Below are 26353 nucleotides of genomic sequence, written 5' to 3'. Positions count from 1 at the left end.
TCTCAGTGATAAGCTTTTCTTTTATCAGCAACTTTGACCGTGTTTTCTTACCATTAAGAGCCATTTGCATTTCTTTTTCCGTAAGCTAACTAATTATATTTCCAGCCTGTTTTTCTCTTGGCGGGGAGGGGGGGAGGTTTGTCCCCCTGGGACAAACTGCCAGACCTGGGAGAGCTGCCACACCAGATACCATATTCGGTCCTGGGAAACAGAGCTCAGTACAAATGCCAAAAAAGACCTTTGGGGGCACCTAGGTGGCTTAGTCAGTTAAGTGACCAGCTCCTGATTTTGGCTCAGGTCATGGTCTCATGGTCTTGAGATTGACCTTCACATTGGGTTCTGTGCAAAGCGTAGAGCCTGCTTAGGATTCTCTCTCTCCCTCTCTCTCTGCCCCTTTTCCACTCATGCTCGTTCTTTCTCTCTCAGATTAAATAAATTTTAGAAAAACTCGAAGGAAAAAAACCCTTTTGGTGCAAATACCTGTTGTGTGTTAAATTTTATTCCAATGTGGTCACTGTGTGTTAAGCAGAACTCATTGAGGCACCCAATTAAATGTTATAAAAGTCAATACTAAATTAAAGAAGAGCATCCTTGTTTGGAGAAAGTCGGCACTTGATGCGCATTTAGAGGTATCAGAGATAGCCTGTGAAGCAGACTGGTATCTAGAGCCACATGATCTGCTCATGTTGTGTCTGCCACAGAATTGTTTTAAAAACGTGAGTACAAGCTTTCGCGTAAAAATTTCCGGACTTTGGAAAAAATCGGGAGGTTAAACAAGTACCGGTTCTCCTTCCTGCCCGGCTGCTTTCTGTGCACAGGGCAGCACCGCCTCCATTTCTGCCCGGTTCCCTTGCCTCCGTAGCACCTGAAACCTGCACGCCCAGTGCTGGAGCCACTGCCGCTCGTGGCCGTGAGCGCCTGAAGCGTGGCTAGTCCGCATTGGGAGGTGGTGTTTAACGGGGATGCTAGAGTGTTTTAAAATGAAATATGTGTCTCTCGTTCTATTTCCGTTGGACAGTGCTACCTTCCAGCTGCTCCTTTCATTTTGTTTTGCCTGGTTTCTTTAGACGCTGGAGCTTTTTAACAGCAGCTCTTGGTTTAAAATTTTACACTAGTACTTGCATGTTCATCATTTAAGACGACCAGAACGTGCCTGTTTTGCAGGCAGTTGACTTTTTCTAGGCCTCTCATGGTTGGGGTAGTCCTCGTGCCTCCTGGCCCTGGCTGTGCCACAGCAGAGTGGGGATGAGAACATGCTAGACGTATTTGGATCTCGAACCCACAGGTGACGAAGAGACTGGGTTGTTGGGCACTGTTGTTCAAATGTTTAAAATTTTTTTTTTTTTTTTTTTTTTTTGCTGAGGTACACTTTACGTGCAGTGAACTGTTGAGATCTTACGTGGACTATTGCGTCCGCTGTCACCCTTCCTGTCAAGGCTCAACAGTTGTGTTGTCTCAGAAAGTTCCTTCCTGCCCCTTCACAAGCAGTCCCCTCCTCCTGAAGCTGCTACTGGCCTGATTTCTGTCACCACCATTTAGTCCAGCTTGGTTTTTAATGTTACTTCCAAGTTTGTGCCTTTTTTTACGTTTACCATGACTACAGGGTAGTTATTGAGTGTCTTGGGAGTAGCGTTAACTTAATGGGATGGTGCGTTTAAATTTTCAACAAAGATCCTTAGGTGAGGTTTCATCACTTGTAATCTGTCTCTTTGTAGATGTGTTACATTGGAAATGTGTGTGTTTTCCCCTTCTTTATCAGGGAACTATTATCTCCTGAGGGTTTGTGTTTTTTTCATTTCTTTTATGCACACGTGTCCATTTCTATTTTATTCTTTGGATCATGCTGACACTGGTTTATTTTGATACTGTTTGCTTCTCCTTAAGTAGAGATTAAGCAGTCCATTGCGAGATCTTCTATGGTGAAATGATCCTGAAACGTGCCACAGGCTGGTTTCAGTGACTCACGGTTTTTGTTATTTCGGTACTGCCTAAAGAAAGAGGCTCAGTAAGCTATGGCATCTGTTCCCAGGGCCTGCCTGTTGAGACAGTTCTTTAAATGTGCCTCGATTGTGACTTTTCCATCCCTATCTTACAGGCCAAACTTCCCGATTTGCAACCGTTCCCTTCTCCAGATGGTGACACTGTGACCCAACATGAGGAACTGGTCTGGATGCCTGGAGTTAATGACTGTGACCTTCTTATGTACTTGAGGGCAGCAAGGTAATAGGAATCCTCCCCATCCTGCCCTGAGTTAGGCCATCTGAATTGATTTTTCTTACCAGAGAAAACGTTTGCCACAGTAAAGTCACTTGTTTCTTAATGTTTGCCCCACATCAGATGTTAGAACTCTTCAGAAGGGAAACACCGTAAGCCATACATGCGATTATCAGCACTTCTAAATACAGTTGAGTAGTTAGATCATTCGGCCCTTCTTAAAATCCCATTGTAGATTTCTCTACTTGAGGCTGTTCACTGATGCTTGACTTAAACTTGGTGTTTTTGTGGCTTACCTGCATGAGAACTTACTAACCTACAAGTGCCTAAAATATAAAAGGTAAGTTTAAATCTAGCCCTGCACATCGTAGTGAGGGCAGAGAGCCCTCCTGCATCTGCGGTGGTTTTTGGGACTCCCCGCAGCATCAGCAGGGCGTAAGCAAAGCACCAGAGCAGGCCGGGCAACTGCATTTAAGCTCTGTGCTCAGCTATGCTGTGTAGACACGAGGCTGCCTCAGTGCAGTTAGCGGCCTCTAAGAATTCCTTTCATCCCCCTCCCACTTCTAACTCGCCTAAAGTTAGTTGATGTGTAGCATGAAAGGAAATAAGCAAATTGAGAGGATTTAATTTTTTTTCAAAAGATCTTTCTTTCAAAAATATAATCTTTATTTGAAAAGATTGTACTCTAGCCAAGTGTTTCTTTTAATGTTTATTTATTTATTTTGAGAGAGCGAGAGAGAGGGAGAGAATCCCAAGCAGGCTCCACACTGTCAGTGCAGATCCCAACATGGGGCTCGAGCTCATGAACCGTGAGATCATGTGAGATCATGACCTGAACCAAAATCAGGAGTCAGATGCTTAACCGACTGAGCCAGCCACGCGCCCTTCTAGCCAACTGTTGTGGCAAATAGCTTTAGGTTATTCATGCTCTGAACTGAAATCTGAGTCCTGGTAAAGTGTGGGAAGAAAGGGCACAATTAGACCAGAGTAAATGTAACATTTCCCTTTCTGTATGTGTGAAGGGGGTAGAGGTGCTTTAAATTTTTTTTGGTGGGTGCCTGGGTGACTCAATTGGTTGAGTATCCGACTCGTAATTTTGGCTCAGGTCCTGATCCCGGAGTCATGGGATCAAGCCTTGCGTCGGGTTTTGCTCTGAGAGCAGAGTTTGCTCAAAATTCTCTGTCTGTACGCCGCTGGCACACACTCTCTCCTGCTTGTACTTACTCTCTCTCTCTCTCTCTCTCTCTCTCTCTCTCTTTCACCAAAAAAAAAAAAAAAAAAAAAATTAAGAGCAGAAACAGGACTGAGAACTCCGACCTATCATGCATATAGTAATGGAATTTGGTCTGAGCTGACTCTGAAACCTGAGGATTAACATTTCTGTGCTGATGTTTTCCCTTCCTGTCCTCCAAGGAGCATGGCAGCATTCGCAGGGATGTGTGACGGAGGCTCCACAGAGGATGGCTGTGTTGCCGCATCTCGGGATGACACTACCCTCAATGCGCTGAACACAGTGAGTCTTTTGAAGTTGTCCCGGGTGGGAAGGGAGTTACTTTTCCCTAGTGCTGGTTGTAGGGCATGTGTGATGAGCATGGATCCTGAATGAGCCTAGAATTTTAGGAGCGAGTACTATGGCTTAGTACTATGGCTTACTTACTCGCTTAGTGCGAGTACTATACCTTATCGAAAGGTGGGTTGCGGTCTCAGCACTGGGCTCCATGACCTTGATCCGGTGATGGGGCGCCTCCAGGTTCGTTTCCTCTCCTGCGTCTCTACCCCAGGATCGTGTTGAGCCTCAAATGAGAGCCTGATGCTAGCAGTCGATCTTCCCTGAGATCCCATAAAGCCGGCCACTGTGCACAGATGGTCTTATTTAACCCTCGCAGTCTCCCTCTGAAGTAGGTTTTATCGTTATCACCATTGTAGACATGAGCAAGTAAGTTTGGAGCGATCGAGTCACAAGCCAGGGTCACACACTCAAGATGCGAATCCAGAGGCCATACCTTTTGCCCCCTTCTCTGTCTCTTAGACCGTGAGTTCGAAAGTGCAGGGAGGGAACGGAGAAGAAGCCAGACTTCCTGGAGTGAATATGTTTTTTTATAGATATGCCTTTAAATATCTCACATGATTAAATATCTCACACGATTATACAACAGAATTGAGTTTTAAAAATAATAATCCTTAAAAAAATCTAAAGTAAAATGTAACAAGTGAGCCTGACGGTACTGAGCTGGTTGCACGGCATCCTTCAGAATTGCTCCTCTGCCCCGAGCTGCAACACACAGGCAGCGGCTCAGAAGAACGGAAGTCGAACTGCTGTGCATAGTACGATCACTGAAACCAGTTTCCCTGTTTGACATTAGAATACATCCGATAGGGCTGCGTAGGAAAATTAATGTATTTTAAAGTGTCTTGAAATAATTCTTCCCTGTGTGGTAACTAATGTGAAATCATCAAATCTGATGGAGTAATAATGAAGTTTTATGCATTTGTGATGTATTAAAAAGGCTATGTATATTCACATAGGCTATTGAGCTCATAGGCTCAGCAACTCCTGATGATTAACTAAATGTAATTGAAGAACCTTTTTTGTTTTTCATTTTTCTTGAGAGGTCGCTATGTTTGGAAGGGACGTTTGAGATCATCTGTTCCAGTCTCTAAATAGATAAGAATCTAAGGCTCAGAAAAGCCAGACGATTGTTGAATGCCAACAATCTGAAAAGTTCAGAATGGAGGTTAGAAAATAACCCAACTTAGTGAGCTTTCTCCTCTGCGGCTCGCTTTCAGAGAAACACGTAGATACGGCTGATTTTTATTCCTGGGCCGGTTGCGTTTCTTGAGTATTACACGGTACTAGTCTCCGACAGCGTCAGAGGTGAAGTGACCTTGTGGGATTGGGCCCTGCGATAGATGACAGAGCAATTGTTTACATACCCGTACGCTTATTTCTTTTCTTTCCTCCCCCCTTTCACACTTGGAGTTTTTGCTTTTATCCGGAGTCTTTACTCTGAACGCATAGTGATAGAGCTAGAAGGGGCCTTTGAGGTTATTTTCTGGATGAGGAAAGGGAGACTCAGCTGAGTGCCACTGCAGACGGTGGCTGTGGTAGGAGTTGTGTTGTGAATGTCTGTGAATTCAGAATACCCACGAGTGTGCATTTATTCAGAGTTACTCTTTGAGCTTGTTTTCTGTTGAGTTTTTTTAAAAATGTTTGTTTATTTTGAGAGAGAGCAGGAGAGGGGCAGAGAGACAGGGAGAGAGAACCTCAAGCAGTCTCGGCACTGTCACCACAGAGCCTGATGCGGGGCTGAACCTCGCGAACCGTGAGATCGTGACCCTGAGGCGAATTCAAGAGTCGGATACTTAACCGACTGACTCTCCCGGGTTCCCCTCTGTGGAATCTTCTGCATCAAAGCTTTATGAAAAAAATTCCCCTTTCGCAACTGTGCCGCTCAGTTGAATTTTTAAATAATGAAGACGTTGCCACATTTAATAAAATGTCTGTTTTTGGCACTTTACCGAATCGATCGGATTTGTTCTTTTATTGCGACCCCTCTGAGGATTCGGTAAAACATACTTCTATACAGAAATAATTTGGGCTCTTTTTGCCCATGGGCCTTTGTAGCAAGTTCCTTCTGAAGTCTTCTTAAGCATTGCCGGAGGGCTTTTGGTTTTATGAGTTTTTATTTCTGTGAGGCTGCCTTCCCATCATTTGAAGTTTTCCTGTCTAGGCGCGTCCAAGATGGCTCAGGTGTCTGGGGTTAGGCAATCCAAGTGCAGTCAGCCACCAAAGGACCGAGTCGTTTGTTCCTTTTGTGAGGAATGGAAAAGTTTAATGGCTCTTTTAATTTTTCCACTTAATTATGGTACTGGCTCACAGAGTTTTAGTTACGGGTACTTTCTTAATGAAAAGTGAAGTGAATTGAAAAATCTTACGGGGAGTTAATGTTTATTTCATCTTCCTTGGCGTAAGGGTGGTTTCGAGCTGTGTTAAGTAATAAATTGAAAAAATAAATACGTTGTCGTGTGAGAAGTATAGCATAGAGTCAAAACAAGTGTAGGCATTTGTCAGTTTAGAATAAACCTGTGTCTCCTGTTTCTCAGGACAGTACAGAAATTTAAAGTAAATGAAATTATACGGCACAGCCACATTGTCGTGTGTTTAACATCTGAGTAGGACTATTTAAATTGAAATACATTTAAATAAATAGTTTGATCTTAAAACTGCCATCTATTTAAAACTAATAGAGCTTTTTGAGCTGTTAATTCTTCATGACTATTACATGGACCCATTTTTAATTTTCAGTTTTTAAGCTTATTTATTTTTGCAGAGACAGAGTGCGAGCGCGAGCCGGGGAGGTGCAGAGAGAGAGAGAGGGAGACACAGAGTCCGAAGCAGGCTCCAGGCTCCGAACGGTCGGCCTGGAGCCTGACGCGGGGCTCTATCTCACAAACCGGGAGATCATGACCTGGGCCGAAGTCGGACGCTCAACCGACTGAGCCCCCCTGGCTCCACTCCACTCCAACATGGACCCATTTTTAAACACAAGCTCTTCCTCATTTCTCATTTTGACTCAGTTTTTTCTTCATTACTCACAAATGAGATTTTTAACATATAAGTCTTAAAACAACATATTGGGGTATAATTTACGTATAATAAGCTGCTTGATTTAAAGTATATACAGTTTGATGTTTTTTTTCAGATGTGTATACTGGCGAAACTATTGCAGCGATCTAGATGTGAAACGTTTCCAGCACCCCAGAGGTGCCTCATGCCCTTTCCCGATCCTTTACTGCTTCCAGCCTCAGGCAGCCACTGATACGTTTTCTCACATCATACAGTGTTGTGTCAGAATAATATTTTTGCTCTTTTGAGTCTGGCTTCTTTCCATATAATAATTTTGGGATAGATTTATGTTGTCACATTGTCGATATTCTATTCCTTTTTATTGCTGAGTAGTGTTCCAGTGTATGGGTAGTAACAATAATTGATCCATTCGTCTGGTGATGGACATTCGTGTTTCCAAGCTTTTGGCCGCCATTATGAATAAAGGTGTTATTAACATTGTTATGCAAGGCTTTGTGAGGATGCGTGTTTTCATTTCCCTTGGGTAAATACTTAGGAGTGAAATGGCAGGATTGTATGTGTGCGGGTAGCTTTTAAGAAACCGTCAGGGGCACCTGGGTGGCTCAGTTGGTTAAGCGTCTCTTGGTTTTGGCTCAGGTCTCGATCTCATGGTTTTGTGGGTTCAAGCCCCACTTCAGGGAGCCTGCTTGGGATTCCCTCTCTCCTTCTCTATCTGCCTCTCCCCCACTCACGCTCTCTCTCTTAAAAATAAATAAATAAGCTTAAGAAAAAAAAAAAAGAAACTGTCAAACACGTTTCCGAGTGGCTGTACCACTTTACATTCCCATCAGTACTATGTTAGAATTTCAGTTCTTCAGCATCCTCAGTAAGACTTCATGTTGTCAGTCTTTTTAATTTTAGCCATTCTAATGAGTATGTAGTGATATCTCATTGAGACTTGTTTGTTTTGTGTGCTGTTGGTTTTTATTTAGATGGGGGACACAGATTTGATTGAGGCTAAAGATTCCTCAGCGTTTGACATTACTAATGATGTCTATCTGTGCCTCACTCACTGAGCTTTTAATTTGAATTTCCTGTTCATCATAATTGAGCATCTTTTCATGTCTTACCGCCCAGTTGTATGTTGTCTTTTGTGAAGTATATTTTGCCCACTTTTAAAAGTTCAGTTGTTTTTAGTATAATTATTTAGTTTTAAGGGTTCTTTTTGTATTGCAGGTATAAGTCCTTTGATACAGGTATTTGTGAATATTTCCTGCCATACCATGACTATTTTTCTGTAAGGGTGTCTTTCAGAGAGCAAAATGTATTAATTTTGCTGAAGTCCAGTGTATCGTTTTCCTTTTGTGAAAGTTTCTTTGTTCACCCCATGATAACAAAGGTTGTTCCTGTGTTTTATTCTTGACGTTTTAGTTCTTGCCTTCAGGTCTGTGATTCATTTCAAATTAATTTTGTGTGTACTGTGAGGTATGGGTGAAAGTGCCTTCTTGTCCACACAGGTGCCAGTTGTTGGAGTCACATTTGTTGAAAACAGACTTTTCTCATTTCATTGCCTTGATACCTTTACTGAACATCAACTGCTTATATATCAGCAGTTTTTCTTTTTTCTGGATTCTCTTGTTTCACTAATGTGTTATCTGTCTTTTCACCAGTATTTCAGTATTTCGAGTAATGTAGCTTTATCAGAACTCAGGTAGTGGTAAGTCTTCCTACTTTGTACTTGTTTTTTAAGATTGTTTTGGCTATTTTAGGTCATTTGCATTCCCAGATAAATTTTACTATTTATATAAACTTTATTATGTTTTTTCAACTTTTTTTTTTTTAATGTTTATTCGAGAGAGAGAGAGAGGGAAAGAAAGACAGAGCATGAGCAGGGGGAGGGGGAGGGGCAGAGAGAGGGGCAGAGACACAGAATCCGAAGCAGGCTCCAGGCTCCGAGCTGTTCAGCACAGAGCCCGACGCGGGGCTTGAACTCAGGAGCTGAGAGATCGTGACCTGAGCCGAAGTCAGACACTTAACCAACTGAGCCACCCAGGCACCCCATATTTATTTTTTTTAATGTTTATTTATGTTTGAGAGAGAAAGAGAGGGACAGAGAACCTGAAGTGGGCTCTTTGCTGACAGCAGAGAGCCTGATGTGGGGCTTGAACTCCTGAACCGCAAGGTCATGATCAGAGCCAAAACAGATGTCCAGCTGACTGAGGCACCCATGCACCCCTTTTTATTTTAAATGTTTATTTATTTTTGAGAGAGAGAGAGAGAGAGAGAGAGAGAGAGAGAAAGGGAGGGAGGGAGAATGAGTGGGGGAGGGGCAGAGAGGGGGAAGGGCAGAGAGAGGGAGGACCGAGGATCTGAAGCAGGCCCCGTGCTGACAACAGACAGCCTGATGCAGGCCTCGAACCCATGGACTGTGAGATCATGACCTGAGCTGAAGTCAGATGCTTAACCCACTGAGCCACCCAGGTACCCCTCCATTTACATTTTATTTTATTTTGTTTTTTAAAGTTTTTATTTATTTTGAGAGAGAGATTGTGAGCACACAAGTGGGGGAGGAACAGAGAGAGAGGGAGAGAGAGAGAGAATCCCAAGTAGGCTCTGCACTGTCAGCACAGAGCCTGATAATGGGGCTCGAACTCAAAAATCGTGAGATAATGACCTTAGCTGAAATCAAGAGTCAGACACTTAACCGACTGAGCCATCCATACACCCATCCCTTTCCACATACGTTTTAGAATCAGCTTGGTGGTTTCTATTTTTAGAAAGGTTTTATGGGATTTTCACTGTGATTGCACTGAATCTATGGATCGGTTTAGAAGAATTGACATCTTAACAATATTGAATCTTCCAAACCTGAACATGATACATAGCTTCATCTTTTAAAAGTTTTATTTTATTTTATTTTATTTTATTTTATTTTATTTTATTTTATTTTACTTTATTTTACTTTATTTTCTTTTATTTTTTATTTTTTTTAATTTATTTTATTTTTTACTTATTTTATTTTATTTATTTATTTTATTTTTTTATTTATTTAAATAAGCTCTACACCCAGTATGGGGCTTGAACTCACAAGTCTGGGATCAAGAGTTGCATGTTTTTCCAGCTGAGCTCTCAGGTGCCTCATATATCTTCGTTTTTAAAAGAGGTCTCATTAATTTTTTTGAGTAAGATTTTTTAGTTTTCAGTGTACAGGTCTTATACATGTTTTGTTAAGTTTTTCCCTAAGTAATTACTGTTTGAAAATTCTGTTGTTAATAAGATTAGATTTTTAATTTCAGTTTCTTTATTTTTTCTTATTGATCAATTGATTCATTGATCTTTCCACCCAGCGTGGGGCTCGAGCTTATGAACCAGAGATCAAGAGTCTCATGCTCCTCCAGCTGAGTCTGCCAAGTGCCCTTAATTTCAGTTTCTAAATGTTCATTGGTAGAATATAAATACAAGTAATTTTAGGGACACCTGGGTGGCTCAGTCAGTTAAGCACCTGACTCTTGGTTTTGGCTCAGGTCATGAGCTCACAGTCCGTGAGTTTGAGCCCAGCATCTGGTTTTGTGCTGACAGTGGGGAACCTGCTTGGGATTCTCTCTCTCCTTCTCTTTCTGCCCCTCCTCAACTCATGCGTGCTCATGCTCTCAAAATAAATAAAAATAAACATTTTTAAAAATACAGTTTTAATGTGCTGACCTTGTATCTGTTCTGTTAATTTCTAGTGGCTTTCTGGTTGGTTTCTTAGGGTCTCAGTGTACACAGTCACGCCATCTGCAAATAAAGACAGTTTGCCTCTTTCTTTCTGATTTATGTATTTTGTTTCTTTTTCGTGCTTTATTGCATTTGCTTGGACCTCTAGTACAGTACTGCATAGAAATAATGAGAGTGGGCATCTTTGCTTTCTCATCTTAGGGAGAAAACATTTAGTCATTCACTAATAATAGTGTAGTGTGGGGTGGTGGTTGTTTGATCAAAGTTGAAAATGTTCTCCCTTATATCTGTTTGTTTGTTTGTTTGTTTGTTTTTTATCATGAATGGGCCTTTAATTCTGTCAGATGCTTTTCTTTCTTGTATCTAATGAGATGATCATATGGTTGTTACACTGTGTTTTGTTAATTTGGTGAATTATATTGATTAATTTCAAATGTTAAAGCAAGTATGCATTCCTAGGATAAATTCTACTTACTCATTACATACTATTGGCTTCCATATGTTAATATTTTGTTAAGACCCTTTACATTTGTGTTCATAAGGGATCTTGAACTGTAGTCTTCTTTCTTTGTAATATCTTTGTCTAGTTTTAATATCAGAGGAATACTGACTTCAAAAAATTAGTTGGGAAAAATTTCCTCTTGCTCCCTTACTTTATAAAGGATTGATTGATTGTGTGTGTGTGTGTGTGTGTGTGTGTGTGTGTGTGTGTGTGTGTGTATTCGTTGTTAAATATTTGATAGATTTCACAGTGAAGCCCAGATGGGACTAAATTTTTTTGTATGAAAAGTTTAAAATTATAATAGGCATAGACCTATTTACATTTTATATTTCTTCGTGTGTCAGTTTTGGTAATCTGCTGATCTGTGGTTTTAAACTTTTTGTTCATTTCATCCAGGTTATCAAATCTGTTGGTAAAAATGTCAAGTTACTATCTTTTTAACGTCTATAGGATTTGTAATTTTGACCCTTCTTTCGTTCCTAATATTGGTGATTTGTGTTCCCCCTGGTCAGTCTAAATAGAGACTTAACATTATTATTTTAGATAGCTAATATTTGGTTTCATTGATTTTTCTGTTTTCTATCTTCTTGATCTCCAATCTTATTTTTATTATTTCTTTTCTATTTATTTTGGATTCATTTGATCATTTGCCTCCTAGCTTCCAAAAGTGGGATCTTAGGTACCTCATTTTAGCACAAATTTTGATTTGCTGTTCTTTTATTATAATTTTTTAAATACCAAAAAATATTCTTCACAATTTCTTTTACCCATGAATTGTGAGAATTGAATTGCTTAATTACCAGATACTTGAGATCTCTCTTATATGCACCCCCCCCCCCTTTTTGTCTTGGAATGATACTGATTTTTAATTTAGTTCTGTTGGGATCATAGAGTACCCAGTAAGATTTCAGTTTTTTGAAATCCGTTGAGATTTGTTCTTGGCTCAGAATGTGGTTTATCTTGGTGAATGTTATGTTCCACGTACACTGGTAATGAATTTATATCCAGCAGTTATTGAGTGCACTGTTCTATAATTGTGGGTTTCTTTAAAGTGGTGGTTATTATTACTTACATCTTCTGTGTCCTACTAATTTTTTTTCTCTAGCTGTATTGTCAGTTGCTGAGAGAGTCGTATTAAAGTCTCCAACTGTGGTTTGCTTCACATATTTGGAAGCTGTGTCATTAGGCACATGAACGTTTATAATATTTATCTTTCTCTTTTACCTTTTTGGAGTGACGCCGTGTCTAGTAGTACTCTTTTGTTTTTGACTCCATCTTGTTTAATTTTAATACAACCACTCTAGCTTTTTTAGGCTGGTTGACGTGACATATCTTCTTCCAGCTCATTACTTGGAATCCTGCTTTTTCTTTGTAGGTAAAGAATGTCTCTTGTTCCTTTAGTTCTTTAGTTGTTTCTTGCTTTTTTTTTTTTAAGTTTATTTACTTTTGAGAGAGAGTGCAAGCAGAGGAGAGGCAGAGAGAAAGAGAGAGAGAGAGAGAGAGAAACACAGAACCCAAAACAGAGAGAGAGAGAGGGAGGGAGGGAGGGAGGGAGGGAGGGAGAGAGAGAGAGAGAGAGAGAGAGAGAGAGAGAGAGAGAGAGAGAGAGAGAGAGAGAGAGAGAGAGAGAGAGAGAGAAACACAGAACCCGAAACAGGCTCTAAGCTTTGAGCTGTCAGCACAGAGCCTGATGTGGGGCTAAAACTCTGAATGGTGAGATCGTGACCTGAGCCGAAGTCGGATGCTTAACCAACCGAGCCGCCCAGGTGCCCCTGTTTTCTTGCTTTTTAATCTAGTCTGGCAAGCTCTCCCTTTTGTTGGGAGTGTTTAGTCCATTTTAATTTATATAACCTGATGGCAGTTGGCCATCTGCCATCAGGTTATATAAAACTTGAGCCACATGTACACATTCTTAATAGCATATCTTGTTTTGGCGAATCCCAGTAGTAGTTAATATATCTTATTTTCATGGCTGCATGACTTACTACTTTTGATACAGTGATGACCATGCAGAATCGTTAGGCACACAGTTGTATCACTTTTGTTAAAAAATGTATTTCTTATCTTCTTACTTCATAAGTAAAAAAAAAAAATGCATTGATGTAGAGAAAGACGATGTGATAAATGTGTTGACCTCTGTGGTTGGAAGAGGAAGGTGTTCTTAGTGATGGGGCATACTCCTCAATGTATGTCGGAAAAGATATGTTATATTTTAGTTATTTGAAATTGTGAACACCTATGAATGTAAAATTGTTCTATTTGTAATTTTACAGTATATTAAAAAACATGTTAAAATATGACACAACAATGGTGCTTCCTCTAGAGGATCTGACAGAGAAATGTTTCTGTGTACTGTTCAGGTATGTGTTTCTTCATATGCAGTTTCTATGAGGTTCATCTGTGTTCGTTAGTTTACATATAATTTGTAAACATAATAGTATATAACATAGAGATGGCCTGTATTATTCTAATGGGATTCAGCCATCTTTAAGTCCTTGCGTTTATTTGGCCTTTTACAAGATCAAAATCACTCTTTATATTTATGCTTAGAAACTAGCAGAACCCTATAGTTTGAGACTAAGGTTTTCTAGAAAATACCATGCTGACTTACTTTTACTAAATTGATACTGGATTTCATTCTTTGGGCTTAAGTATCTTTCCCATTTCCTAATAAAATTCAAATTCTTTTGACTTCTCTTTCTTAGAATTTATTTGCATTTTTATGTTTATCTTCTCTCTCTAATACTAAACATATATATTCTTACTATATATAAGTAAAATTTATAATCATGCAGCAAAGATTTCACTTCTGCCTGGACAGTTTTATTCCTTGAAATATGGATGACTTTTAGATGTTTGAATTAAGCTTTTTACATATTCAAGAGAGTATATATTTGTTTGCTTATTTATTTATGCACACCCACATCTCCTACAACAAAGGCTTCCAATAGCTTCATAGTTTTTTTTTTTATCTCTGATCTATAAATATCGCTATTTGTTAACCATTGAGTATTAATCATCTTTGTTTTCTGAGCCATAGCTCGATGCCTGGTACATAGTAGAGAGGCACTAAATATTTGTTGAATGATTGAATAAATAAATCAGGTTCAAGTCCAAACCATATTTGATCACCCAGAACTTGGTGTTAGGAGGTTGGCATAACGGAGTGTACAGATAAGCCTACTCTGAGGGTCATTTTCATCTTTCTCTCTTTTATTCTAAAAAATTAAGTCGATACAATTTCTTTCAGAGGTTTTCTGTTTGTTCATCATAAATGGACTTCACTAAAGCATCTGGCCCTGGATTAGCTTTGCAGTACTTAGGCCTTAGATGAATGTTGAGTATTTCCCAGCTCCCAAATAAGGCATTACTGGGAAGCCCTGTTATTACAGCTGGTCTGAAGTTTCTGATCAGGGATTCTTGTGCTGTTCATTCTGCACTCACATCCTCACTTACATTCTTTTTACCGGTTCTCCATTCAGATTAATCAGCAATAAATGGTTATAGGATGGTGTGTTTTTTTCCTCTAAGATTTTGATTTGTTGTTGTAAAAAGGAATGGGAAAACTTTATATGCTGTATGATTTCTTATTATGGAAATCCAGTAAATTTCAGAATAGCACCTTATGTAAATCAGCCTTGACGAGCCCCTCTGCTAGTGTTTTATTTATATTATATCAGGATATTGGAGTCTACCGCCTGTTACATTGTTAATTATAGCGTAAGTAAAGATGCACTGGAGGTTTTCTGGTGTAACCAAGGCCTTTTCAGCTGGTTATCAGCATAATAATATATAAAGTCGAGGTTTAATTTATTGTCCTTTGACCAGTTAGAAACATTTTGAACTTTTGTTTTGAAAGTTGTTTAAGTGTTTAGAAATGTACCAGTGTGGCTCCCTTTGGGCTGAGAACTTCATAAATTGACTTCTGTTTAAAAGCTCCAAGCAGCAACACTTTGGCAATGATTTATTCTTTTTGTCTCGTTTGGATGAAGATGACTTTTTAAATTTAATCCTTTGAGATTTTATTCCTTTTTAGATGGTCTGTAGCTTTAGTCAAAGTTGAGCTTTATGCGCCACTCTGTTCTTTTGCTAGATACAACAGAGAGCGTTCTCAGAGTGTCTCAGGGGTGGGTGGGGAGGTCAAAGACCCCTTATGTTAACCTCCGGTAATGGCACCTTCATGACTTACTGCAACAGCGATCTTGTACTTGATAGTTTAACCAGAAAACTATAGCTCCTGGTGCAGCTCTTTGTGACTGTAACCCTGCTTTGCTTCTGCATGTGAATCACTCTCTGGTTTCTTTAGCCATTTCTAAATTGTGACTTTTTGTTTTTTTTAATGTTTATATATTCTTGAGGGGTGGTGGGCAGAGAGAGAGGCAGACACAGAATCCAAAGCAGGCTCCAGGCTCTGAGCTGTCAGTACGAGTCTGATGCGGGGTTTGAACTCACAAACTACCAGATCACAGCCTGAGCCAAAGTCGGATGCTTAACTGACTCAGCCACCCAGGCACCCCTCTTTAGCCATTTCTTTTCTTTTCTCTCTTTTCTTGTTTTTCCTCTTAATTTTTAGAATAGCTTTTTCTTTTTTTTTTAACATTTTATATTATTTTTTTAAAGTTTATTTATTCTGGGGCACCTGGGTAGCCCAGTCGGTTAAGCATCCGACTTCGGCTCAGGTCATGATCTCACAGTTCATGAGTTTGAGCCCCGCATCAGGCTCCCTGCTATCAGCACAGGGCCCAGTTTCGATCCTCTGTCATCCTCTCTCTCTCTGCCCCTTCCTCTCTCTCTGCCTTGAAAAAAATAAAGTTCATTTATTTTGAGAGAGTGCGCATGCATGCATGAGCAGGATGGAGCAGAGAGAGAGAGAATCATCCCAAGCAGGCCCCATGCTGTCAGCACGGAGCCCGATATGGGACTCGATCCCAGGAACCACGAGATCATGACCTGAGCTGGAATCAAGAGTTGGGTGCTTAACCGACTAAGCCACCCAGCCGCCCCAAAGTGCTTTTTTTGAATGAATCAATTTAGTCTTCGTGATGGTTCTGTCATAGAAGCATGATTATCACCTACAGATGAGTAAGCACATCCTGTCATATAGCTTTAGATACGTGATAATTAACCTCAGAGAAAGAATGGAACTGAGGCCGTGCCTTAACAGCAGTCCTCTTGGAATGTCCGGTGAATCTGCAGTTCGGGGCTTTGCCCTTCGGCCTGTTGGAAATCCTTCACGCTGTAGCCTGTCCGTGCATCTCTATGCTTTCTCGCAGGGACCGAGGAATTGACTTGGCTTTTACTTTTGTTTGGCACAAGTTAGAAAGTTCCTTTACAAATTTAAGAAACTTCTTTCTCAGATGATTTCTGTTCTCTATGCTAAAAACTGGTGAAACATTTTGAGAATTATGTGGTATTTTGAAAAAACAGCATCGATCAGAATTTTACCCATCTGTAAATCTATATTAACCATTAATATTAACATAATAAGTATCAAATTGGGATAAAAGCCCTTAGCCTTTTTACATTTAAGAAGAAGATATAATAAAATCATTCATTGATTTATTTATTCAGTAAGAAACATTGAATTCCTGCTCTTTGCAAAGCCTTTATGGGAAGGCATTTGTTAGAAATGTTGATAATCTAAGGAAGCATTGAATCTTGGAACAAAGCAGGCCCCTGAGTTTTAAAAGGACTCATATGTGCCATTAGTTCTAAAATTTAGAATACTAGAATTTGTAATATTTGTGCTACTATGTATGTTTCTTGTACTAGTTTTCAAATATACTTGGGGATACTTTTTTTTGATAGCTCTCCCAGATCACTTTTTTACCCGCAAGTTTTGAAAGTTGGAGTATGAGTTTCCTGCGGCTGCTACAACAAATTACCACAAACTTGCTGGCTTAACACAACAGAAATGCGTTCTCTCCCAGTTCTGGAGGCCAGAGGTATGAAACCAGAGTGTCGGCCAGGCCACGCTCCCTCTGGCTCCTCAGGAGGATTGTTCCTTCCTTTCCCGGGTTCCCATGGCTGCGGGCAGGCCTTGGTTTGGGGCCACATACTTCTCTGCTTGTCTTCACGTTACCTCCCCTCTGCAGGTCCACATCTTCTCTTTTCTGTGTTTTTCCATGGCCTCTCATTCATTCATTCATTCATTCATTCATTCATTACTTTAAATGCTTATTTTTTGAGAGAGAGAGAGAGAGCACAAGCCGGGGAAGGGGCAAAGAGAGAGAGGGAGAGAGAAATCCCGGGCAGGTTCCCTGCTATCAGTGAGGAGCCTCATGTGGGGCTCAAACTCACAAATGGTGAGATCATGACCTGAGCCGAAATCGAGAGTCCGACGTTTAACCGACTGAGCCATGCAGGTTCCCCACTGCCTCTCTTTTATAAGGATGCTTGTCGTTGGACATAGATCCCACTTGGATAATCTAGAATTATTTCCTCATCTCAAAATCATTAACTTAATCCTATCTGCAGAGACCCTTTTTCCAAATAAGGTCTCATCTGTTCCAAAGATTTGATATCCATATCTTCTGGTGGTCATTTTTCAGCCTTGCACAGTTGAGTTTTATTATTATATAAGGTGTCAGTAAAATAAATTACAGTACGTATTTGTGACAGTTTATTTTTGTTTTGATACTGAGAGTATAAAATATTTCTGGTAGCGACTGTGATGTTTCTGTACCTCTGAGGACATTTGATTTTTAAAATAGTACAGTATTTGTAGGGTATATAGTGCGATGTATCTGGCTTTCCTTTTACAAAGAACGTAATTATCTAGGCGATAGAATCGTCACGTGTGACTACTGTATTAGCCGATTTATTCCGACCGGTGACTTGCTGAGCATTTCTTCCTTGGCTCTAGCTCAGAGCTACCTGGCCGGGCCCCTGGGGAGCCCTCCGGGGCAAGGTCCCGTGTTGCCGGCGGGCTCCATCTCTGAGACGGTCGCCCTTGAAGCGACCGCTCTTTGAAGTCTCTGCCTTCTTTTCCGGTTTCTAGTCTAACCCCGCAGCCCCGCTCTGAGCCTGGCCCTGCCGGACTCTGACAGACCGCGGCGTCCGGGCCAGCTCTCTCGTCCAGCAGGCTGACGTCCCCCCGCAGCCGGTCGCGTGCCGGGCTTCTGAGGTGACTGCACCGGGCCGCCCACCCTTGCCCTCCGAGCCGCCCTGCCCGCCGGTTGGCCTGCCGTTCTCCCCGCGCGCCGTAGGTGTCGAGATGTATATTCCGGCTCCCCCAGGACTCGGGAGTGCCTGTCGTCCGAGCATGTTTAGGAAGGTTGACTCCTCAGTTTTCTCCTTTTTTTTTCCATTTCGGAAATGAGGTATAGATTTTCACGTGTTCTTAAATCAAGTCTGCCTTTACTTGCCTTTACCCCTGAGTCGTCATTATGCGACCAGCGCACAAGATCGTGTGCAACTGTTAGAGTTTGTGGCTTTTGGTTTGCATAATACTTGGCGAGTTTTGGCGTCTTCACAGTCAGGCTGGCTTCTGCCTCTGCTGCTTTGATATCATACAGCCTTCTTCGTTCTCTTAAGACCCTTTGATGGGAAAAGCAGAATTTCAGAAAAACAAAGTTTCAAAGTTTCTAAGGCCCAGGATCAGGTCCTTGTTGGTTCTCCAGGGCCATTCCTCAGGAGTGCTGCCATGGTGGCCCAGACCCCGTTTTGCTTCTTTCTGAGTCACCAGCTCTGTCCTTGGCTACGGTTTCCAGATGAAAGAACGGTTACTTGGAGGCGTTCCTGACTCTGGAGTCACACGTACTTCCGTGTCTATGTCCCTTTCATTTTCCTTGTCCCACGACCTCATTATCGTGACCGAAAAGAAGTGTACTGTTCTTTTGCACAGATGTTAAAATTACTCGTCAGAAGTCGCTGAGGTTAAGGTCGCCAAGCCCCATGAATTGGGGGCAGTCATTCCTGCACCTAAACTCGACTTAGTGGGATTAAAAGCAATTTCTGTAAGTGTTTCTCTCTTAATGTTTATGCAGCTGCTCTTGAGGAATTAGTTTTGGTTTTGGTTTTGGTTTTAAGTAATCTCTGTGCCCAATGTGGGATTTGAACTCAGACCCCTGGGATCAAGAGTCTTATTATGTTCTACTGACTGAGCCAGTCAGGCGCCCCTCCCTGGTCTTGAGGTTTTTGTTTTTATTTATTTTCTTAAGTTAACTTTCTGAAGGAATCTGGTTAAAATTGACTCACAGCTGACCTTTCACATATATTTTCTAGTTTAATTTAGCATTTATGAATAGGTTCACTAGTGCATACATCTCCATGAGAAGGATAAAACTGGTTTCTTTTCTGTCAGCCTCTAGTTTAGAGCCTTACGTACCGTTTTTCTGTATTCAAGGCTGGGAGGATGCTAAGGAAATGGAAAAGGGTTTTAATTTCCACTTGTGATCAGACGTAGGTCTTTCCAAGTTGACAAATAATTCTCATTCAGAAAAGCAGCATACACAGTCTAGGTTGATGCGTCTGCCAGCAATTTTCCTGTTTGTGGCCAGAGGTGTACTCATTCTGGATCTTTGAGCCGCGTCTTATCCTTAAGGGATTGATTGCTTTGCTGAGTCCTAAGGAGTCAGCTTCCCCTCAGGAGCACATGGCTTCTGGCTTAGATCTACGACAGCTTGCCTTCTCTCTGCGTCCTTTGCCTGGACTCTCACCCAAAGAGCAGGAGGAAAGATTTTGTTTCTAGGAAGTGAGGTTTTATATATATGCTAGCTATATAGATGATTAACTATCCATAATTTTATTTAAAAACCTGTGGCATAAACTACTCCAGTTTCCACAGAAACCTGAAAATGTAGACACTAACCAGTGGGTGTAAGAGAAGCTTCTGCGGCAGCTTGCTGTTCAGGGTCTGGCCTGGGCAGGCTGGCAGAGTTCAGTGGCCGTATTGTTTATTTTACGATTTCTCTAACTGAATGTATTAAAATATTACCGTTTATATCTTCAAAGATTTTTTTAATGTTTATTTTTGAGAGAGAGAGACAGCATGAGCAGGGGAGGGGCAGAGAGAGAGGGAGACACAGAATCTGAAACAGGCTCCAGGCTCCGAGCTGTCAGCACAGAGCCCGACGCGGGGTCGAACTCACGAACTGCGAGGTCGTGACCTGAACCGAAGTCAGATGCTCAACCGACGGAGCCACCCCGGCGCCCCCCATTTATGTTTTCAAAAATAGCATCCTTTAGTATTTCACCTTAAAAGAAACCTCTGTAAAGAGAAGGAATTTTAAAAACTTTGGAGTTCCACGGGGAACCTGGGTGGCTCTGTCAGTTGGGTATCCGACTCTTGATTTTGGCTCAGATCGTGATCTCAGGGCCGCGGGTATCGAGGCTCGCCTCGGGCTCTGCACAAAGCATGGAGTCTGTTTCCGATTCTCTCTTTTCCTCTGACCCTTTCCCCCACTTGCATGCTCTCTCTCTCTTTCCCTAAAAGAAAACAAACGAGTTTGAGGCCCCAAAAATGACCTCGTTCGGCCCCTCCACTGCCGGTGAGGAAGCTGGGGGCTGCGATGCTGTGCAGAGGGGTAACCCCAGACCCCTTGCCCAGGCCACCTGCTCCTCCTGGCACAGTGGCTAACTCTCCCCTCAGTTTCCTGGTTCCCAGACTCAGATGTTTGCTCGGTTCCCCACAAGTCACCAGGTCCTCGGTTTCCATTCTCAAGCCCACGTTTTATCCTGTGTTGTAAGTATTGCAGAAAAAACTTCCTTCGTGTGGTCTTTTTAAGTTCGTCCACTTTCCTTAGTGCTGCTTCCCTGTGACTGTCGTGCAGCCCTGTCCCTTTTTAGTCCGCTGTCCTTGATGGAATATTTCCCGTGCTCCAGGAATCCTGCTCAGCGGTTGCCGTCTATCTTTTCATCCTAAACATTCTCCGGAATAGGCGCTGTATTCTGCCTTTCTGCAGCGGAGAAAGCGGTGGTTTAGAGAGATAATGGACTTGCCTGCGACCACACAGCTAGTGGCAGAGCTGGCGTTTGAATGAGCCAGAGCGGGGAACCCTTTCCTGTTGCGGCTTCGTCTCTGCCGAACTCCCAAACCCTCATCGTTGGTCGCAGGCCCTCCGTGGATTCTTCTTTCCAGGTGTTTATGAAGATGATGTCAGATGAGAGCCTCAAAATAGCTAGGTGGCCAGAAATAGCCAAGACATTTAGAGTTTGGTTTGTTCGGTGTTTTTAAGAGCATTTACTGATCTCAGTTGGTGCCGGCATTTGATGCCTCCTTTCTAATCAGCTTGCTGGTTGAGGCTCCTGTTCCGTGGGTTTTAAATACCTTCCAAGACACCATGGCCAGGAGATAGAGACCCCCTAATTTCTAGACACAATATTATGTGGGAAGTAATTATGAATCAGAAATATGGCGGTGTTGCATCAGCCGTGGGAAATACAGTCGTGAGATGTTACCTGGACATGTTGCTGCCTATTTTTGTTGGTTCCTAGAATGTGTTCAGTTTGGTTGTTGCTCTTTGTTGATGATGGGCAGGGTTATCAATCATACCGCACTGATCATTGATTTTCAAAACCTGCTCTATGAAGTCATCTTGGTTTTTCAAAATGGTAAATGTCACCCCCGTCAGTGTCCACTGGCACCTTGTGTGTTTTGAGGAGAGCTCATCTCATCATTTTCTTCATGTGGGTGCATGTCCTCCTCTCTGAGTTGCTGGTTCCCTCCCTCCGGCCACCCCGCCTGCCCCCACATGCAGACGGACCGTGTGCTGGCTGTGTCCTTGCAGCTGGAGGGGTCTGGAGCCCGCCAGGCCTGAACTGCCCCAGGATAGCCGCGGGCGCGGGCCCGGGTCTCCCAGCTCCTCCTGGACGTGGGTTTATGTTAGAGTCCTCGCTCTCTGCCGTGGAAGTGGCCTTGAGCAAGAGAGCAGACCTCTCAGTTTTGCGTCCTCGTTGTTAGTACTCTTGCCACACGTGGTGGCGGGAAGAGTGGTGGAGTCCGAAAGGTCCCAGACTTTGCAACACACACGCGGCACCCAGCGACTTGGGCCCCCCCACCCCCACCCCGGCCCCAGGGGCTGGTGCGGGTTCTGGAACCTTGTAGTTACACACGGACTGTCGCGGGGAGGGTTGGTGCAGCGACTGTTTTCCCTCTGAAAACTCCCCAGACCCGCCCCTCAGCCCTGCTTCAAGCAGCTACGTTCTGCATCTTTGCCGCAGTCTTTTAAATGTGCCCCCGCAAGAACGTTCAGACAAATTCAGCCTTTCTAGTGATCAAATAGCATTATTTGGAGTGACAGTGGCCAAACAAAAATGAATAGCGTGCCTGTAGTTTCAGTTAGAGTTTTTTGGTGCGCACACGTACATATTTTGAGCCTGACTGGCTCATTGGTGATGGTGGTATGACTGAAAATATGTGGACATCTGTATATCATGGATTATGAGACAGATTTTTTTTTTAATTTTTTTTTTAATTAATGTTTGTTTATTTTTGAGACAGAGAGAGACAGAGCATGAACGGGGGAGGGGCAGAGAGAGAGAGGGAGACACAGAATCCGAAACAGGCTCCAGGCTCTGAGCGGTCAGCACAGAGCCCGACGCGGGGCTCGAACTCACGGACCGCGAGATCGTGACCTGAGCCGAAGTCAGCTGCTTAACCGACTGAGCCACCCAGGCGCCCCGAGACAGATTTTTTAAAGTTTTGTCTTTGGGGCGCCTGGGTGGCTCAGTCGGTTAAGCAGCTGACTTCGGCTCAGGTCACGATCTCGCGGTCCGTGAGTTCGAGCCCCGCGTCGGGCTCTGTGCTGACCGCTCAGAGCCTGGAGCCTGTTTCGGATTCTGTGTCTCCCTCTCTCTCTCTGCCCCTCCCCCGTTCATGCTCTGTCTCTCTCTGTCTCAAAAATAAACAAACATTAATTAAAAAAAAAAAAGTTTTGTCTTTGACTTCTTTGAGATCTTTCTCATTTACGTAAATGGTTGAAATAATTAGAACTACACGGAGAATTTTAAGATCTCTTCCAAATCCCACTTTTTTTCCTTTCTAAGCTATTTTGGCACTTTCTTGCAAATAAACATTTCACAGAGCAAAAGACTTTTAAACCTAATACTGTTCTTAATGGACTGCAATTATTTAATATTTAGCATGAATGCAGTCTAAGGCTTTTTCTGCAGTTATTATAATGGCTATAATTGCAAAAGGATGCTTTGGGGTAGGAGAAACTGCCAGATGCGATGCCATTTGATCTAAAAAGGTCATAGCAAAAGGGACATTTAAATTAAGTTATAAATTACAATCGAAGAACAATATTTTGATGTGTGAGACCGGAGATGTCAGAGCAGGGAGATGTAATTCATGGGTTCATTATAGAACAGGGGTGCCTGACAGCTGAGCCGTGCCAAAAGGAAAATTTATTTGCAACATCACGCAGACAGAAAATGGCAGCTAAGATGAGAAGCCACAGCAGAAACTTGAAGCCTTGTGGTAATACACAGAGTTTGTGCTAATAAGACTGCCTGGGATCCAGAGATGCTTAATGATTGCTGTAATATAAATGAGGTGTTTGGACATGTGCGCATATTCAGTCTTATTTAAGTTAAGACCTCGTTTTTGCTCTATAAAATAACATACTTTATAACCAGACATTAAGGTTGATTCTCTCACCTCCCTGTGCAATATACAGATTTGCTGCAAATTCAAAATTGTTTAGGCAGGAGAGTTAAAGCTTGAAACAAGATCTCCATCCATGGCAGCTTTGAGGAAGGATATAATTTAATGTTTATAGCAATCCATGAGAAGTTCAATCATGAGTTAATTAAACTGTAGGCAGTCATTAAGTATTATTTATTCTTTCGAGAAGCTTGCCAGTAAAGCACTTATATATATTAAATTATAGAAAGTAATAAGCAGGGAGTGATTTGTCAGGCAGAGCGAGAGTTGCAGATTTAACTTGGGCAATTATGCAGAAATGTGTTTTTCTTCTTGTGGCACGATCCTTTCTTCCTGCTGATCCCGGAGAGGTCAGAAGCCGCAGCTGACCATCGAGGGTGCGTGGGCCCCAGCGCTGCACGATAGATGATCTACTGAACTTGTATGTGCCCGGTAGTCTTAGGTGAGAGATGTGTACCTGAAATGTTCCCTGTGGTGAAGACACCGCTACACGGCGCGTAGCTTTTTGACATTTCACGTATCTTGTCACGTCGTATCTCATTTAGTACCTTCCGTTGTCTTTGGACGCGGCTGAGGGACGGTGGTGTTAGGCCCGTTTGACGGTCGAAAACCTCAGCGCGGCCGGTTTGTGACACAACTGCTGACAAGAGTCCGTCTCCTGCCCCAGATCCCGCGCTGGGTTCGCTAGGTGTTGACAGAAGGCACGGACTCTGGGGCGGTTTCCACAGAAGGGGCTGCCGGGCGCCTGAAGTCGCAGAGAGCTTTTCACGCAACTGGCTAAATGCGCTTGCGTGTGGCGCGGTGGCTTTGGCTCTGCGGGTTCGGTGTGGCGGTTCCGTTTGCCACGGTGGAACCAGACCGGGAGCGTGTTCCTCAAGCTGCTCTCGTTTTTAGCGCCACGGCTCCTGCCGCGTCCACCCGGCTGGCTCGCTCGTGCGGGGCCTTGCTAGCGCGGCGGTGGCCCTGGGAGCCGCTTAGTTGGCCCTTGCTGACGGGACGGGGGGCAGAGAGAACGTGGTGCCCGCAGCCTGCCTCTGAGGCGGGGCCGTCCCCCCGGGCCCCACGGCCGCCGGGAGGCCCGGTAGACGCGGGTGGGCCCCCGGTGCGGGAGGGTCCTGTTGGCCGTTTCACAGTGAACGGACCAAAGGCCGAGGAAGGAACGCGGCCCGAGGGTTCTGCGGAGCCAGGCCCGGGGAACAAAGAGCAAAGCGCAGGAAAACAACCGGGCCGGGATCGTTCCGGGATGGAGTGACTTGAAAGGCTGGCGCGTTGAAGAACCACCGTCTTGTTATCAGATTCCCCAGGTATCGACCTGTGGTTTAGGGAAAGACTGATTTTACTCGTGTAGAAGTGCAGACCTGCAGTTCAGTGATGCGGAAGCAGCAGATTTACAAGTCTGTGCCTCCTTGATCATTGGATTACGTGCGGGGCGCGCGCGTGCACACACACACACACACACACACACACACACACCCCTTGTGATGATGGATTTGAAAACAGTGGTTTCTGCTGAATGACATCCTGCTTTAGTGGCTGGCGGGGTGATGGGGATGGTGTAAGATCTAAATGCTTCTCTCCCCAGTAGCTCATAAACATTGGAAGCTGGTTGAGTAACGATGCTTTTTCTTGGTCCCTGCATTTTGCAGTGGTCTTTTCCCATCTGCTCTAAAATGGTACAGCTCACTGTACTCTACATTAAAATCGCATTTAATCCCAGATCTTACCAGCCTTGCTCGGTTGCAGAATGGACAGAAGGTTTACTTACCTTGCTTTAATTGTTTTTCCAAGGCTACAAAGTGAAGCTGTAAGACGTTTGAGGGGTTCTCCCCCTGTCTTCGTTGCAATTTCTTTGAACAGTCTTCTCTGGAGAAATGGAAGAGAATTTTATTCACATTAAAGGACCTTTTACCTTAGCGATATTGGGAAGCCTATACTGCATTTCCTGACTATATGAATGTGTGTGTATGGCTGTGATCAGGGGTTTAAAATTTGAAACCCATATCATGTTTTCCTCAAGATGAAATTACTTTAATCTGTTAGAGCTCGACACTATATTAGAGGGGAATGTTGTTAATGACAATTTTAGAGATTTAAGATAGCCAGTATTTTGGTAGACTTAATTCTGATTTACGTCAGGAATACAGTGGAAATACCCAGTTAAGCTCTTCCTCAAGCATTATTTTGTCTCCAACCCAAAGAAAGGAAATCTTCGTGGTCATCTAGAAAACAAACCCCCTTTTAGAAGGCCTTCCTTGTTGCTTGATACGTGGACTAAAGAAGGTAGTCCCCAGCCTTTTGGGACCCTAGATTTTGAATGTGAGATTTAGATAGACACGTTCTGCAAGACTGAGACTTTGCAGTGACTGTTACAGACCCTTCTCGGTCTTACTTTCCTGCTGACCGTTCTCTTTGTTCTTCGTGAGCTATATCTGTCCCTGGCAGTTTAGCACTCTGCAAACACCTGTGGAAGGAACGAAGGGTGTCCTCAACAACAGTAATTTTCCCCAGGGGCTCAAAATGTAATCTTCATTTTTGTGAAGCTGTGTGGGCCATAATGACTTTTTGTATGCTAAAAGTACATCTTTAATGAAGTATCATTGAAGTATTTCCATAAAGAAATGAAAACTCAGAGTGTTCTTAGAATTCCTAGAAAGTAGAAATAAATGTTAGTAACATTCAGAAGAAGGTGAGTGTGTAGAGAGGTTTGTTTTGGTTCCCTAGGAAGAGGGAAGGCAGACCCACC

The 26353-nt window shown here is 42.8% G+C and overlaps 1 protein-coding gene across 7 annotated transcripts in view; it reads left to right on the top strand.

The window, feature by feature from the left end:
- RERE (arginine-glutamic acid dipeptide repeats) overlaps positions 1–26353 on the top strand; it is a 422829-nt gene that overhangs the window by 300043 nt on the left and 96433 nt on the right. For all 7 annotated transcript variants that reach the window (XM_042994378.1, XM_042994377.1, XM_042994380.1 and 4 more), the window contains 2 exons: positions 2096–2220; positions 3628–3727. In XM_042994378.1, coding sequence (XP_042850312.1) covers positions 2096–2220; positions 3628–3727 — 225 coding nt within the window. The remainder of the gene's footprint in view (positions 1–2095; positions 2221–3627; positions 3728–26353) is intronic.

Source organism: Panthera tigris, chromosome C1 (genome assembly GCF_018350195.1).
Source record: "Panthera tigris isolate Pti1 chromosome C1, P.tigris_Pti1_mat1.1, whole genome shotgun sequence".
Classification (NCBI taxonomy): Eukaryota; Metazoa; Chordata; class Mammalia; order Carnivora; family Felidae; genus Panthera; species Panthera tigris.
Note: the sequence above shows the minus strand (reverse complement) of the source record. Positions and strands in the feature narration are given on the sequence as shown.